Source organism: Saccopteryx leptura, chromosome 4 (genome assembly GCF_036850995.1).
Source record: "Saccopteryx leptura isolate mSacLep1 chromosome 4, mSacLep1_pri_phased_curated, whole genome shotgun sequence".
NCBI lineage: Eukaryota > Metazoa > Chordata > Mammalia > Chiroptera > Emballonuridae > Saccopteryx > Saccopteryx leptura.
This window is the reverse complement of record NC_089506.1, coordinates 197,860,848-197,878,528: the sequence shown is the minus strand read 5'-3', so window position 1 is coordinate 197,878,528 and position 17,681 is coordinate 197,860,848. Positions and strand designations below refer to the sequence as shown.

The following is a 17,681-nucleotide window of genomic DNA, read 5'->3' as shown; positions in this document are numbered from 1 at the left end:
AGCTCGAACCAATCGAGCTACTGGCTGTGAGAGGAGAAGAGAGAGAGAAGGTGGAGAGGGAGAAGAAGAGAAAGAGAAGGGGGAGAGGGAGGAGAAGAGAGAGAGAAGGGGGAGAGGGAGAAGAATAGAAAGAGAAGGGGGAGAGGGAGAAGGAGAGAGAGAGAAGTGGGAGAGGGAGGAGAAGAGAGAGAGAAGGGAGAGAGGGAAGAGAACAGAAGCAGATGGTTCCTTCCCATGTGTGCCCTGACCTGGGATCGAACTTGGAACGTCCACACACCAGGCCAACGCTCTATCCACTGAGCAAACCGGCCAGGATCAGCATTTTTCATCTTAAGTTGACATCTGTCATCTAGTGGATGGAGGCCAGGGATTCTAGTAAATATCTTGCATTGTACAGAACAGTCCCCACAAAGCAGAATTTTCCAGCCCCAAATGTCAATAGTGCCCAGGTTAAGATAGCATATCCTAGAAGTACAAACTGTTTCAAAACTCCTTAAAGTGAAGCCTAGACATCTGCTAAGATAGAGTAGCCACATTCAACCCTATTTTTTCCTACTGATTAGAAGTAAAAGCCATGGACAGAAGACACAAAGCAATTGTCTATGAAAAGTAAATAGCAGCTGGCAAATTGGGGAGGGGAATCGTTACTAGAAGAACAGTTAATACAATAGTGAGTTTCCTGTTTTATTTGTTTTTCTCTTGTATCTTCTAGTTTGGGGCAGTGGAGATCATGGAATTGTACTTTGGGGTGTGGGCTCCAAAAGCGTTCCAACAGAGAAACTTCCAGGCTGAAGGGTATTTAGAGAGTGGAGGGGTTGCTGCAGGATGAAGAGTGGGAGAAATTCCTTAGAGTTTGGATTGCCCCCTTTTATTCTCTTCCTTTTTATACTCCTGGCCCCGCCCTGTGGCAGTGGCAGCTACACGCGTGTCCAGATAAAAAATAATTTCTTTCTGGCCCTGGCTGGTTGGCTTAGCGGTAGAGCGTCGGCCTGGCGTGTGGGGGACCCGGGTTCGATTCCCGGCCAGGGCACATAGGAGAAGCGCCCATTTGCTTCTCCACCCCCCCCCCTCCTTCCTCTCTGTCTCTCTCTTCCCCTCCCGCAGCCAAGGCTCCATTGGAGCAAAGATGGCCTGGGCGCTGGGGATGGCTCCTTGGCCTCTGCCCCAGGCGCTAGAGTGGCTCTGGTCTCGGCAGAGCGACGCCCCGGAGGTGCAGAGCATCGCCCTCTGGTGGGCAGAGCGTCGCCCCTGGTGGGCGTGCTGGGTGGATCCCGGTCGGGTGCATGAGGGAGTCTGTCTGACTGTCTCTCCCCGTTTCCAGCTTCAGAAAAATACAAAAAAAATAAAATAAAATAAAAATAATTTCTTTCTTTTTCACTTTAAAACCAATAAAGATTGGCCCTGGCCGGTTGGCTCAGTGGTAGAGCGTCGGCCTGGTGTGCAGAAGTCCCAGGTTCGATTCCCGGCCAGGGCACACAGGAGAGGCGCCCATCTGCTTCTCCACCCCTCTCCCTCTCCTTCCTCTCTGTCTCTCTCTTCCCCTCCCGCAGCCGAAGCTCCATTGGAGCAAAGATGGCCTGGGTGCTGGGGATGGCTCCTTAGCCTCTGCCCCAGGCGCTAGAGTGGCTCTGGTTGCAAAAGAGTGATGCCCCTCCGGGGTGGCGTGCCGGGTGGATCCCGGTCGGGCGCATGCAGGAGTCTGTCTGACTGTCCCCGTTTCCAGCTTCAGAAAAATACAAAAAAATAAATAAATAAAACCAATAAAGATTAATGAGGAAATGGCTAAATGTTTAAAATAGAAAATAAAAACCAACAGTAAAAGGCTAAATAGGGTAAAAGCAAAGTAGAAAATAATGGTAAAAAAATTTTTCCTGAATATCTTTTTTATAATAAGTTCTATTTAACTAGCAAAAGAAAAATAGACTGAGACATATAGTAACAATAATTATAAGTTAGAAATAAAAAATTAAAGGAACTAATAATGAAATAAGTGATTATATAATTTATAAAAATCGGTATATAAGTAGAGAGAATAAAAGCATTGGAAAGTTAAAACAAGGCCTCTGCGCTGTCCAGTGTGTCTGTTCCCCACACATGGCTGGTGGCCCTGTGAGGGTCCCTCAAGGAACCTACCTCAGGGATAGGAACGGAGAGCAAAAAGAACCCTGACCTGTGCCATTCTGTCACCTAAATATGACACTTATTCCTACTTGTGACAAGAATTGCTGTCAAATTCTGCTGCCTCAGCTGTTTTTTCTTTGCCGGAATTCCAGACAGCAAGCATATATGCCCATCCAAAGCACACTCCATCCCCTTGCCTGCATTGCTCTGGGCCTCGGTTTGCACCTAACTTTTCTTCACCACCTCCAAGTCCTTGTGGTAAAGGGTATATATACATTTATAAGAACCCACCCATTGGACTTAGTGGTAGTAAGGGACAGTGAAATAATTTCTTTTCTGAGAAATAAAATGTTGTTTATGAGATTAATTGTATACCCTTGCTTTCTCCCTTCTGCTAACTGGCAGTCCATAAATGTCGTAAAGTTTCTATAGCTGTTCGTAGCTGGTGGAGTGACTGTGAGGTGTGGCCACTGTGGACCTCTGTGTGATTGGTTTCAGCAGCGGTATACCAAGATGCTTTGTGTAGTAGCCATATTGCTAACAAGCAGTATGCCAAATGAGGAATTCTAACCTGGGTTTTACAGTATACTAAGAAGCAGTAAAAAGACTCTTATTTCTCCATGGAATTCATAAGTACTTTGCCATCATGATTAAAAGAATGGACTTTAGAGTCAGATAGAGTTGGCTTCAAATCCCCCTCTGTTACTTGCCATCTCTGTGATCTTGGGCAAATTATTAAACTTCTCTGAACCTCAGTTCTCTTAATGATAATAGTATCCTTTGCCTTAGCTGAGGATAAAAAGAGACGTGCTTGTAGAGTATAGTGTATGGTGCCTGGCTCATGGTCACGTGTTCTATAAATATTAGCCGGTATTTACGTTTCTGCGATCTAAGTTTTTTATACCCTAAGTTAACTGGTAGAGAAGGGGTTAGCGAGGTTACTTTTATAACTTCATAGGAAAAAGTGATTACCCTAATGCTTCTTTTATGTAATTATGTTCTCATTGGAAGCAGTGTCTCTTCTGTCTCATAGATATTATTGAAATGGATTCAAAGCGTGTGCCTAGAGACAAGTTGGCCTGCATCACCAAGTGCAGCAAGCACATCTTCAATGCCATCAAGGTCACCAAGAACGAGCCAGCTTCCGCCGATGACTTCTTACCCACTCTCATCTACATTGTTTTGAAGGGTAACCCCCCGCGCCTCCAGTCTAATATTCAGTATATCACCCGCTTCTGCAACCCCAGCCGCTTGATGACTGGAGAGGATGGCTACTATTTCACCAATCTGGTAAGGATTTGAATTCTTGGTGTTAGGGAGAAGAACCATGAAGGTATTTATTTTCGGGATATGATGGGACACTCACAGGCCTGTGACAGGAATCAGCATAATTGCAGATGCTTGCTTGGTGTCACAGAGCCCGTGTGACCAGGCCATGCAAACAGCTCACCTCCAGTACTTGACCAGAGTCTGTGGTACTCTTGCTGGGAACCAGATAGCCCAGGAGGCTCTGCTGCTGTTGGCTGTCACTCCCCAGGGTCCTGGTTATGATAGCCACTTACTCAGGTGGGTTGTTTCAACCATGAATAAGTCAGACCTTAGCCTTCGATTTCTTCATTTTAAAACTTAGGATTTACTTTTTGTTTTATTTTTATAAATTAGTACTGAAATATTTTAATGAAAGGTCAGTTTAGAGGATGTAAAATGATTTTCAACTCTACAGTGCTAATTGATTCTAGGCAAGATGATATTAAAATATGTATATGTAAGTTATAAGGCCAAATACTTCCTTTTCCTGACTGCTGAACTTCTGCTTGTTTGCCTAGACTAGAGTTACTGTCAAGCCAATGAATTTGAGCCTCAGACCCTTTATATGCTTTGTATCCTGTGCTGGGGGTTGTACAGGGTCATAGGGAGTGCAAGCCGGGGTACGTGAGGAATTGTTTCTGGTAAATTGTCAAATAAGGCAAGTACTGCATTTGAATCTACAAGCATCCAGAAATTTGTTGTGATTTATTTATACATCCTAAATATGTATTCACTTTTATACCTAATTTTGTTTGACTCTTTTTTTGTTATCCTTTGAGTTCCCAAAAGCATATCAGCTTCAGGTCCCCCAGAACCTGGCCCTGCCTGTGTCAGTCGTCATCCTCAGCGATGGTGTTCCCCCACCTGTTACAGTCGTGCGGCCTCTGGGGGGTGGGGGTTGTAGTTCCAGGGACTTGGAAATGCTTTTTCAACATGATGCTCGCTCCAGTATTTGGAGCACTCATACTTCTTTAAGCTAAGTGAGACATGCACTTGACTACTAGAGAAGAGTCTTTTGGATTCAGTTGTTATCTAGAGAGGACTAGGCGATCTGGAAACCCTGAGTAGGATCGAGGTGGAAAGACATGGTAGTAGGAGAAATGAAGCGAGACCAGGAGGCGTTTGAGGGTGGCCCTCGGTGTTGAAATGGAGGCTGCTGGTTCACCTGCACTCTGCGGCTTCTGGCGCCTTGACTTCCAGCCTTCACTAGGTTTGCACCTTCTTTCTTCATCCTGTTTCCTGACCCAGAGCCTGCTTCTGGTCTCACTTCGCCAGTGAAACTGCTCTGGCAAAAATACAAATCTGCCAGCTGCAGATCCCACGGAGAACCTAGTCTTCGTTTTACGTGTGTAACACTCCTGAGGACGCCTGGCTTCTGGAACTTCTTCAGCCCACAGTTCCGCTCCTCGTCTCTCTGTAGGCTTTCTGGCCTCGGCTTCCTCTTGAGTGTCACCCCCGGGGTTCTGTCCTCTGTGCGTCCTTCTCCCTAGGCCGTCTTCTCTGGTCACAGCTCTGTTGGTTACCTGTACAGTGATGACCCACAGGTTTGTGTCACCTGTTTTGACCTCCCACTGAGCTTCACTTCCAGCTATTTGTGGTGTCTCACATTTAATTTGTTCAAAACTGAGACTGCATTTTTTTCTTTTCTATATACAGTTGGTCCTTGAACAACATGGATTTGAACTGCATGGGTCCACATATATATGCAGATTAAAAAAATAAATACTGTAACTGTGTTTTTTGTTCCTTACGATTTTCTTAATATTTTTTTCTCTAGCTTACTTTATTGTAAGAATACAGTGTATAATTCATATAATATACAAAATATGTGTTAATCGATTGTTTGTGTTATAGATAAGATGTCCAATCTTAGTAGTTAAGTTTTAGGGAATGTTAGTAAAATTTTAAGGGAATTAAAAGTTATATTTGGATTTTTGACTTTGTGGCTGTTGGCATTCCTAACCTCACATTGTTTGAAGGTCTATTGTACACCCTTTCGTTAGTGACAATATTATATGTTAATTCAGCTAAGCCAGAAATGTTAGGGTCATCTTAGATTCCTCCTCTGTCCAGGTAAAGGGCTTCAGCAGTTCCACACACACAGTTGTAACCCACGTGAAGGGTCAGATGCGCACATTCTCTCAATCAGGTGAACTGATTGTAATAGATTTGCTAAATATTTCTTAATGAGATGATTTGCTTTTTTATGGGGAATAATGTAGGATCCTGTGAATGAGTTTCTCAGAAGAAATTCTGAGAGTTGCCTATTTCCCTGTTTATATTGCACATTTTTCATGTGAAAATCACTTAAAAAAATTTTTTTTCCTTTGATTGAGAAAAGGGGGGAAGGGAGAGAGAAGCATTAGCTGGTTTTTCCACTTAGGTGTTCTGTTTAGTTGTGTACTCATTGATAGCTTCTTGTATGTGCCTGACTGGGGATCGAACCTTTGACCTAGGTGTGGCAGAACGATGCTTTATCCACTGAGCCACCCAGCCATGGCCAAAAATAGTTTTTTAAAAATGTGAAATAGTGTGTGCTCTTTGTAGAAAATTTTAATCAATATAAGAAAGTATAACTAATAGATAGCTGTTTTACTAGTTGTTTGTCCTAGCATTTAATAATAATTAAATAATTTATTAATTTCTTACTACAGACCTATGAGCTAAGCACATTACAGTGTTTAATTCCCATAATCTGGGTGAGATTTCCCCATTTTACACATGTGGAAACGTCACAGAGCTGAGGCAACTTTCCTAGGTTACACAACTCTTGGCTGTCAAGTGACAGAAGTGATGACTCAGGTTGTCTGGTTTCAAAACTTCTTTCTTTTCTTTTTTTCTTTATTGATTTTCAAGAGAGGGAGGGAAAAGAGAGAGAAACATTGATTTCTTGTTCCACATTTTATGCATTCATTGGTTGATTCTTATATATGTCCTGACCTGGGATTGAACCCCAAACCTTCATGTATCAGGACAACACTCTAACCAACAGAGCTACCTGGTTAGGGCAAAGCTTGTTCTTCTTCTTTTTTTTTTTTTTTAAGTGAGAGGAGGGGAGATAGACAGACTCTCACATGCTCCCTGACCGGGGTCCACCCTACAACCCCTGTCTGGGGCCGATGCTCAAATCAATCGAGCTATCCTTAGCACCTGGGGCCAACACTTGAACCATTAGAACCACTGGCTGTGAGAGGAGGAGCAGGGGAGAATTGGGGGAGGGGGGGAAGCTGATGGGCCGCCTCTCTTGTGCACCCTGACTGGAAATCAAACCCAGGACATCTGTATGCCCAGCCAGTGCTCTATCCACTGAGCCAGCCGGCCAGAGCCAAAACTTGTTCTTTTAACCATGTGATTTAAAATACCTCTTCAAGGACTGTGGTCTGTGTGCTATACAGGTCCCTGGAAGCACCCAATGTCTGGCCATGTCCATGTAGGCATTGTGGGCTGGCAAGACCTCGAAAGAGAATAGTTTTACGGGGCATGCTCCCCCACTACTTGGCCCTGGAGTTCCGGCCACAACAGGGATTCCTCTGCCCTGCGCCAGGGCAGGGGCACAGAGAGCCTCCGACTTCCAGGGTGGGGCAGACACTGAGAGGCCTCCTCAGGTGGCACTCTCTTCAGGACCTTAGCACCTTTTTTTTTTTTTTTTTCATTTTTCCGCAGCTAGAAACGGGGAGAGACAGTCAGACAGACTCCCGCATGCACCCGACCGGGATCCACCCGGCACGCCCACCAGGGGCGACGCTCTGCCCACCAGGGGGCGGTGCTCTGCCCCTCCGGGGGGTCGCTCTGCCTCGACCAGAGCCACTCTAGCGCCTGGGGCAGAGGCCAAGGAGCCATCCCCAGCGCCCAGGCCATCTTTGCTCCAATGGAGCCTTGGCTGCGGGAGGGGAAGAGAGAAACAGAGAGGAAGGAGGGGGGGGTGGAGAAGCAAATGGGCGCCTCTCCTATGTGCCCTGGCCGGGAATCGAACCCGGGTCCCCCGCATGCCAGGCCAACGCTCTACCGCTGAGCCAACCGGCCAGGGCCAACCTTAGCACCTTTGAACAACGTAAGAAGAGAACTGAATTTCTGACAGGCTCAATGGGAGGTAGCAATTAGATTTACCTCTTTTTTTTTTTTTTTTAAGGAAGGAATGCATTGTTTCAGATGAGAACATAAAGGAAAATGATTGGCAATTAGTTTTTCAAGCTGAAGTCCATGGAGATTCATCAGACTATTGTCTACTTTTGTTTTTAAAGTCTATTTGAATGTTTGTATCTTTCCTCATATTATAAAAATAACATTTTCTTTTTTTGTAGTGCTGTGCAGTGGCTTTCATTGAGAAATTAGACGCTCAGTCTTTGAATTTAAGTCAGGAAGATTTTGATCGCTACATGTCTGGCCAGACTTCTCCCAGAAAGCAAGAATCTGAGAATTGGTCTCCTGTTGCTTGTTTAGCTGTTAAGCAAATGTATAAGAACTTGGACCTCCTGTCTCAATTGAATGAACGACAGGAAAGGATTGTGAATGAAGCCAAGAAACTTGAAAAAGACCTAATAGATTGGACGGATGGAATTGCAAAAAAGGTTCAAGACATTGTTGAGAAATGTCCACTTGAAATTAAACCCCCAAATCAGTCTTTAGCAGCTATTGACTCTGAAAATGTTGAAAATGATAAACTTCCTCCACCATTGCAACCTCAAGTTTATGCAGGATGATAAAAATGTACATGAATAGTATTTATTTGAACCTAAGTTGTAGCTAGTTCTTACTACAGTCCATTGATTGAGATATAGACTATAACTTAATTGCTGATAAATGCCAGAGCATTCTTAAAGGTACAGTTTGTGGGGATTGTTTTTGTTTTGTTTTGTTTTCCTGGCAGGGGAAGCTTAGTAAATAATAAAGTACTATTTATTTGAGTTACTGAGATAGATTCAGTTAAGGCTTATTTGAAAATTTTGTCTGAATCTAATTTTTCTCCACAATTTTCCTATGTGCTTCCTTGTGGTATTAAATGTGGTTTAGATTTGGATAAATAATTACCTCTTAAAGGGTATAACAGATGAATACTTCAAAATGTATGTTTAAGGGAATTCAGTGGTACCACTATTATATAATTTGAAGTAATTTTATAATTGTAAAGATAGAAGATATATTGATAAGTAAGTGTATAAAATTGTAAATATGTAAAAAAAACTTGGTGTGTGCTGTGCATGGCATTTCATGTGTTTGTTTGTTTTTTAGTTTAAAGTGATCTGTTGAATGTTTGCCTTTAACATCATTTTACTTGGTTTGCCCCACTAGAAGTATTTAGACATACTCTCCTTAAAATGTTGGCTCCATCTTGAACAATATGGTAACCCTAAATTTGAGGTCCTGTATAGTCGGAGACTATGACACCATTGAGATTCAGGATAATTATTATAGTCAGTTGAAGACTTTCAACCATGCTTTTCAGACCTCTTTCCTCTGTCCATTCAGGAGAACTGGCTTTTGGTCAAAGGACAGAGGGATGAACGGGACTCTGGGTGAGAGCTGATAGGGAGCCCTCAGAGCTATAAAGTGCGAGTCTTACCTTTTGCCACTACAGTATACTTTTGACTTCATGGACAACCCAGACATGTCCTATAAACCTCTATTAGGGTTTTTCAAGCTCAGTACTATTGACATTTGGGGCGCTCAGGGGTTTGTTTTGGGGGCTGCCCTGTGCATTGTAGGATGTTTATTCTAGCAACATCCCTAGCCTCTATACCCACTAGATGCTAGTAGAACCCACCACGGTTGTGAAAAATCATCTTCAGACATTGCCGAATGTTACGGGAGCGTGTGGGGGGGATTGCCCCAGTTAAAAACCACTGATCTATTTTGTAAGCAGGGGAGTTCTCCTGGTGGTTATATGATGTAACCAAAGAATATTATACTGAATGCACAGAATAATGTTAACTGGTATCTCTTTCAGTGAGGCTTTACAGCCACCAGCAGTGTGGAACTTCTTCTAATTGTAATGGAACCTCCCATGATTTAAATATGCCATTGATGATACTCCTTCCCATCAGTGGTTTCTGTGTACCTGTGAAATTCTGAGTAACTCCCAGGGCATCGTTCTTGGACAAGGTCACATCACACAAGCAGTAAAGAAAGTTTCCTTTGCTTTCCCAGTATCTCGCTAATAGCGTACCACAAATTTGTAGTGCCGTAATTTTGGAATAAAACTAGGGTAAGTATAAAACTTTTTATTCATAAGTTTACATATAAAACCCATCAAGTTGATACATCTATTGTCAGAAAGCACTGAAGAAATGAAGCAGTTCACTGGGTCAGCTGATCACCAGGTTCATATGGAGCGGAACAGAATGAGTTGCTGTCAAATACCAGTGAGAATCTGCTCTTAGAAATGAGGACCCAAACGGTTTTCATAGAAAGCTACCCCCCCTTTTATTTTCTATGTACTTTCTAGGTGCTAATCCAGATCTGCACACTCTTAATTCTTCTGGGAATATATAGTTCTTTTACCATTGTACATTATGTTTGTTAAATAAAATGTGCATATCAGCCTCCCACTAACGCTGTCTTCTTTTGATTTCTTGCATATCATTAAAGCAATTTGTCAAATTGATTTTTTTGTATGAATCTCATATTGGTTGAATTCTTCAGATATGGGCTCTTGCCTTAGGCAGAGGCTTATACAGGGGTGAGCGAAAGTAGGCTTACAGTTATGAGTATGTGAAGCACAGAGTTTATTCTTGTATCATTATTTATTAATTATTGTATATTTTTCCATACAGACAACTGTAAACCTACTTTTGCACACCCCTGTATTTCTCTTACGTCAGCATCAATACTGTGGCCAGAGTTTCTGTTTTCTCAAGCAGGAAGTATTGGTATTTTATGTACTATAAATCTGATTAGAATAAACCTTTGGAACAGAAGTCCTTATCAATAAAGTTTCATGATCCATTCTTCTAAATTGATTTTTGGTTCTTCATCTTAAGAAAATACACATTATTAATGTCTTCATGTTTAAAAGGTTTTCCTTTTAAGCCATGACATCATTGTCATACTTTGAAAAGTTAGAGACATCCAGTTAAAAAAAAAAAAGCAAGAGAATGATGTTTGTTATCACTACAATTGGCACTGTTCTGAAAGTTTTCCCCAAAGGTACTGTCTTTAAGCAGAAATAAAGGTAGAGGCAAAAGGAATTAATCTAATACGAAGATGTTCTAGCCAGGTGGTTGAGGCAATGAACTTCAGCCGGAAAGCTTGAATTTGGTTTTGAATTTTGACTCTGTCACTTGCCTTATTAGCTCTTTGGCCTTGGGCAGGTCTCTCATGTGTCAATACCTCATCTGTGAAATGGGAATAATAATAAATAGTACAGTGATACCTCGGTTCTCGAACGCCTTGACTTTCGACCAAATCGGTATTCGACCAGGAAATTCGAGAAAATTTTGTCTTGGAATCCGAACAAATATTTGGAACTCGAACGTCCGAGATTAGCCGAGTTGAGCCGAATGGCGTTCATTCGGCCGAGCGCGCCTTGCCTGCGTCATCAGTGTGAGTCACGCTTTGTCACGCTTTGTGGAGAGAGAGAATCACGTTTTTGTGGAGAGAGTCACGCTTTGTGGTGAGAGTCACGCTTTGTGGTGAGACTCACGCTTTGTGGTGAGACTCACGCTTTGTGGAGAGACTCACGCTTTGTGCACGCTTTGTGCACGCTTTGTACACTGAATTTAACCCTTAGACATGGGTCCAAAGAAAGCCAGAAGTGGTAATGCAGACAAAGGTAAGCGGAAAGCTGTGAGAACAACGATTGAGCTGAAAAAAGAAATCATTGCCAAATATGAACAGGGCACACGTGTTTCAGATCTGTCTGCTGAGTATGGCATGCCAAGATCTACTATCTCAACTTTCCTTAAGAATAAAGCTGTTATAAAGGCTGCCAATGTTGCCAAAGGTGTTACATTGTTAACAAAGCAAAGGCCTCAGATAATGGAGGAAATGGAGAAGCTGCTTCTTATTTTCATTAAAGAAAAAGAGTTAGCAGGTGACAGCATCAATGAAGTCGTTATTTGTGAGAAAGCACCAGTAAATAGGCATATTTTTGGGGCTTGGAACAAATTAATCCAGTTTCCATTATTTCCTATGGGTTTCATTGTTTCGGTTCTCGAACAATTTGGTTCTCGACCGTTCTCCCGGAACGAATTATGTTCGAGAACCGAGGTATCACTGTATATGCTTGAAGGGGTGGTGAGGATTAAGTGACTTAGAACACTACCTAGCAATGCCAAATGCTCAAGTGATAGCTATTTTTGTAGGTGATTTTTCTATGTAGAAAATCTAAGAGAATAGATATTGAAACTATTATTTCAGTAAAGTAGTGAGATATGAAATGTTAAAATAACCATTAAAAGTAACTGTACATGACCCTGGCCAGGTAGCTTAGTTGGTTAGAGCAGTGTTTTTCAACCAGTGTGCCGTGAGAAATGGTCAGGTGTGCTGTGGGGAAATTAAACATGGGTCCCCAAACTACAGCCTGTGTGCTGGATACAGCCCGCAGAGGCTATTTATCCGGCCTGCCGCCAGCCGCCTTCATCCGAACATAAACATTCCCTGCACAATCCCTCCAGCTATCAGTGACAGGAAGAGTGGAGGCACAGGAAATGTTCACTGACCAATCACCTTCTAGGATTCATCCCGACCACTAGCGATGAACCAATAGTAGGCCGCCTCTCATCCATACCCAGGAAGGTCCCGCTAGGGCTGCCGTGTACTTGACATTGTGTGGCCGTGGCGAGTAATTGAAGCTGCTACTCCTCCCCATGGTCCCGATTTCTAATCCTGGTCAGGACTGGAGGTAAATGTTGCCACCACTAGATGAAGCCTCAGCCTCAGCTGGTTATGTCTATCCTGATGGTGTATATAGATATTTGACCTTTTTCTTTTTAAAAGAGGCCCCCGCAGAGGGTGATATACAATGCATCACAATGTTATCTAACTTTAAAGCTAAAGTTTGCTGATTTTCCTTTGGACAGTTTTTGGTTATCTGTTGCCAAGGAGTTCCCCATTCTGGCCAACAAAGCAGTTTTGACATTGCTCCCGTTTTCAACCACATATCTTTGTGAGCTGAGCTTCTCAAGCTTGACTCTGATAAAAACTAAAAGCAGAGAGAGACTGAGAACTGTTGAGGAAGAGCTTCGTGTGTGTCTTTCTACCATTCCTGCCGGGATATCCCTTTTGTGTTCATCGAAACAGGCCCAGGTTTCACACTAAGTGAGTATAAATACATTTAGAAACTATACTATTAACTACATGTATAATATGTACTATGTTAGAGTGTCATTTTGTGTCATTTTGGTAGGTGGTGTGCCCCAGGATTTTGTAAATGTAAAAAATGTGCCACGGCTCAAAAAAGGTTGAAAATCACTGGGTTAGAGCATCATCCCATTATGCCAAGGTTGTGTGTTTGATCCCCAGTCAGGACACATAGAAGAATCAATCAATGAATGCATAATAAGTGGAACAACGAATCATTGTTTATCTCACTCTCTTTCTCTCCCCTCTGTTTCTCTCCCTCTCTCTTAAAATCAATCAATAAGTAAAAAATTGTTTTTAATTGCTTTTCTAGAAAGTAACTATGAAATTACTTTTCTATATCATTACTAGCCAGTTAGCAAATAAAATGGGAAAAAATTATTCACAATAGAAACAATATATACTGCTCACAAAAGTTAGGGAATATTTTATAGCTTCACACTCACTTTGAAATATCCCCTGTTTTTTGTGAGCAGTATAAATCACCAAAAGTTTTGGGGATTTATATGAAAAGAAATTACAACATTGAAATACACAGGGCCTGTGTGGTTGTATAGGGTCTTATGCTCAGAAGGTCCCTGTGCTTGGGCTTTAATGTTTTGTCTTTGCCATCTTGAATTTCTTAATTTTAGCCCTGAATTTGTGTTTTTAAGTGAAGTCTGATGGGACAGGGGAGCATGCACTGAGGGGCTTGTAGCCTCAGCTCACACATAATCCTGCCCCTCCTATTATCCACCACCCACAGGATGGGTTCTTGGTCTCTCTGCTCCTACCCAGTGACCTTCCTAGCCAGGGCCTGGGCACCCATGTGGTTGGGGCTGGTTGTGCAATCCTGTGGAGTGGGTAGCTGTCTGGGAGCTCCATCTTGGTCTGCAGAGGGCAGGGGCACACCTCATGCTCACCCCTGATCCAGCATGTTAGTTGGAATAAGGCTGAATCCAGGGCTAAGAATAGAATAAAGCCAAGGAGTGCAAAATATTTTTTATGGTACAGAATTAAAGTATTTTAAAGGCCCTGGCCAGTTGGCTCAGCGGTAGAGCATCACCCGGCATGTGGAAGTCCCGGGTCCGATTCCCAACCAGGGCACACAGGAGATGCGCCCATCTGCTTCTCCACCCTTCCCCCTCTCCTGTCTTGTCTGTCTCTTCCTCTCCCGCAGCCAAGGCTCCATTGGAGCAAAAGTTGGCCCCGGGCACTGAGGATGGCTCCATGGCCTCCGCCTCAGGCGCTAGAATGGCTCCAGCCGCAATGGAGCAACGCCCCAGATGGGCAGAGCATCGCCCCCTGGTGGGCATGCCTGGTAGATCATGGTTGGGCACATGCGGGAGTCTGTCTGACTGCCTCCCCACTTCTAACTTTGGAAAAATACAAAGAAAAAAAAAGTACTTTAAGACTAATGGGAATATCTCAATTGGACACAGCAATCAGTTTGAAAGGGTTCCCACTGGCTGAATTTGGGACTACTTGAACAAAAACAACAGCATTTAATGGTAAAAAAACAACAAAATAAAACTGAATAAATACTGTTTGGGTTTTGTTAAATGGATTAAAAAACACCCTCACTATTGGAAGTTACCATTATACCAACCCATTTGGGAAGAACTATAGGTGACACCTAATTGATGGAGGGGAAGCATTCTTCACAGAAAAATGCTAGTAAATGTAAAAAATAATAATAATAGAATTTTTTTTAAAGATTTTATTTATTCATTATAGAGAGGGGAGAGAAAGAGAGAAGGGGGAGGAGCAAGAAGCATCAACTCTCATATGTGCCTTGACCAGGCAAGCCCAGGGTTTTGAACTGGCAACCTCAGCATTTCCAGGTTGACGCTTTATCCACTGTGCCACCACAGGTCAGGCAATAATAGAATTTTAAAAACTGCTTTGGCCCATGACCAGATGACTGACTTCATTGGGGAATTCTACCATTTAAAGAATTAATATTAGTCCTTCTCAAACTCTTCTAAAAAACAGAAGAGAAGAAAACACCGCCTACGTTATTCTTACAAGGCCAGCATTGCCCTGATGCCAAACTCAGATAAGGACACAACTAGAAAACTAGAGACCAATTTCCCTGATGAATTAGATGCAAAATTTTTCAACAAAATATTAGCAAAACTAACTCAGCAACACATTAAAAGCTTTATATTCCATGACCAGGTGGAATTTATTTCTGGAATGCAAGAATAATTCAACATTCCATAATCCATGCAATACATCAAATTAATAGAATGAAGGAAAAACACAGGATCATCTCAACTGATGCAGAAGATTTTGTTAAACAACAAATCTGAATGCTACTATAAAAATACTCAAACCACCAGCTTTGCGCGGTGGCAGTATAGTAGCCAATGAGGTTTATCCGAGGCGCGATTATTGCTAATTGAAAAATACTCAAACCAGGAATCCAAGGAAACTACCACAGCATAATAAATGGCACTGTATATAAAAACCCAAAGCTAACACTATACTCAGTGGTGAAAGACAAAGTTTTTCCTCTAAGACCAGAAAGAAGACAAAGATGCCTGCTTTCACCACTTCTATTCAAGATAACACATATATTGGGAATTATCTGACAAGAATTTTAAAGACACTATCATAAAATGCATCAATGACAGCTTGACCAGGCGGTGGCACAGTGGATAGAACGTCGGACTGGGATGTGAAAGACCCAGGTTCGAGAACCCAAGGTTGCCAGCTTGAGTGTGTGTGTGGGGGGGGTTATGGAGGGTCATCTGGTTTGAGCAAGGCTCACCAGCTTGAGCCCAAGGTCGCTGGCTCGAGCAAGGGGTTACTCGGTCTGCTGAAGGCCTGTGGTCAAGGCACATATGAGAAGGCAGTCAATGAACAATTAAGGTGTTGCAATGTGCAACGAGAAACTAATGATTGATACTTCTCATCTCTCCGTTCCTGTCTGTCTGTCCCTGTCTGTCCTTCTCTTTGACTCTGTAAAATAAATAAATAAATAAATAAATAAATAAATAAATAAATAAATGCATCAATGAGAAAGATGAACATGCTTGAAATAAATGAAAAAGTAAAAAGTCCCAGCAAAATCAAAGATATAAAAAAGCCAAATGGAAATGTTGGTACTGAAAATTACAGAAACTGAAAAACTTTTAAAGACCTCACTGTTGGGCTTTCATATCAGAATGGAGATGACAGGGAATGAATCTGTGAAGGGAAGATAGATCAACAGAAATTAGTCTGATCAACAGGGAGAAAATAACCTGACCTGTGGTGGCGCAGTGGATAAAGCGTCGACCTGGAAATGCTGAGGTCGCCGGTTCGAAACCCTGGGCTTGCCTGGTCAAGGCATATATGGGAGTTGATGCTTCCAGCTCCTCCCCCCTGTCTCTCTCTCCTCTCTCTCTGTCTCTCTCTCTCTCTCTCCTCTCTAAAATGAAAAAATAAAAATGAAAAAAAATGAAAATTAAAAAATAAAATAAAAATTAAAAAAAATTTTAAAAAAAGGGAGAAAATAGACTAAAATTAAAAATGAATGTAGCCTTAGGGATCTCTGAAATGATAATGAAAGGGTTAGCATTCTTGTCATTGGAGTCCTAGAAAGAGAAGAAAAAATTATGGCTAAAAAAACCCACATTAAATCTTGAGTGTAAGCTTACCAAATTGACCAACAGCATAAACCTATAGATTTAAGAAGCTGCATGAATTCCAAACAGAATGAACCCAGTGAAACTATTCAAAGACATGTCATAAACTTCTCAAAATAAATATAGACAAAAAAAAATTTTTTGAAAGCAGTCAGCAGGGACACATAGAGTGGAGCAATGATTTAAATGACATTCTATTTCTCATTAGAAATCATGGAGGCCAGAAGGAAATGCTGACAAAGATGTGGAGAAAGTGATCACTACCATCCTGATGGGAATTTAATACAGTACCTGCTCTGGAAAATAGTTCGGCTATTTATAAAACTAAACGTAATTATCATACAAACCCCACTAATTGCATTGTTGGTCATTTATCTCATTTATCACAGAGAAATGAAGACTTATGTTTAACACAAAAACAGGTATACAAATGTTCATACCATCTTTATTTATGATAGCTCCACTCTGGAAACAATCCAGATATCCTCAACAGATGAATGTTTAAACAAACTGGTGCATTTATAAACAGACTACTACTACCCAGTAATAAGAAGGAATAAGCTATTGATAAAATAGTTTGGGCCTGACCAGGCGGTGGCGCAGTGGATAGAGTATCGGACTGTGATGCAGAGGACTCAGGTTTGAGACCCCGAGGTCGCCAGCTTGAGCACGGGCTCATCTGGCTTGAGCAAAAAGCTCACCAGCTTGGACCCAAGGTCACTGGCTCGAGCAAGGGGTTACTCCGTCTGCTGAAGGCCCGCGGTCAAGGCACATATGAAAAAGTAATCAATGAACAACTAAGCTATCGCAATGAGAAACTTATGATTAATGCTTCTCATCTAAAAAAAAAAATAGGTTGGATGTATACTAGGGGATAAATACTGAATACAAAAATTCAATCCCCAAAGGCCACATACTATATGATTTCCTGTGTGTGTGTTGTATATATATAAAACAATGTATATATATAAAAACCACGTCGTGGTTTTTAGGGGTTCAGAAAGGGTTGAGGAAGGAGCTAAGTGTTCTAAAGGGGCAATACAGTGGATTCTTTTCATGTGAAATTGTTCTGTAGCTTGACTATCATGATGATTACACAAGTTTACTTGAGATAAAATTGCATTGAACTAAACCATAAATGTTATTATGTAAGCTGGGGAAATCTGTATAAAATCAGTGCATTGTTTCAGTGTAAATATCCTGGTTGCGATATTGTACCATGGTTATGTAAGATGTTACCATTGGGGAAAATGGGGGGGGGCAGGAGGGAAGGGAAGTACTAGGCTCTATTATTTCTTGCTCCTGCATGTGAATTTGCACTGATCTCAAATAAAAAGTTGG

At 42.0% G+C, this 17,681-nt stretch overlaps 1 protein-coding gene and 1 pseudogene across 6 annotated transcripts in view; both read left to right on the top strand.

Moving 5' to 3' along the window:
* LOC136403583 (BTB/POZ domain-containing protein KCTD7) overlaps positions 1-10,381 on the top strand; it is a 106,451-nt gene extending 96,070 nt beyond the window's left edge. For all 6 annotated transcript variants that reach the window (XM_066382474.1, XM_066382471.1, XM_066382470.1 and 3 more), the window contains 2 exons: positions 3,155-3,411; positions 7,731-10,381. In XM_066382474.1, the coding sequence (XP_066238571.1) occupies positions 3,155-3,411; positions 7,731-8,129 (656 nt within the window). In that variant the 3' untranslated portion in view covers positions 8,130-10,381. The remainder of the gene's footprint in view (positions 1-3,154; positions 3,412-7,730) is intronic.
* Positions 10,382-15,048: 4,667 nt separating this feature from the next.
* Positions 15,049-15,178, top strand: LOC136404581 (U4 spliceosomal RNA; annotated as a pseudogene).
* The last annotated feature ends 2,503 nt before the right edge of the window (positions 15,179-17,681 follow it).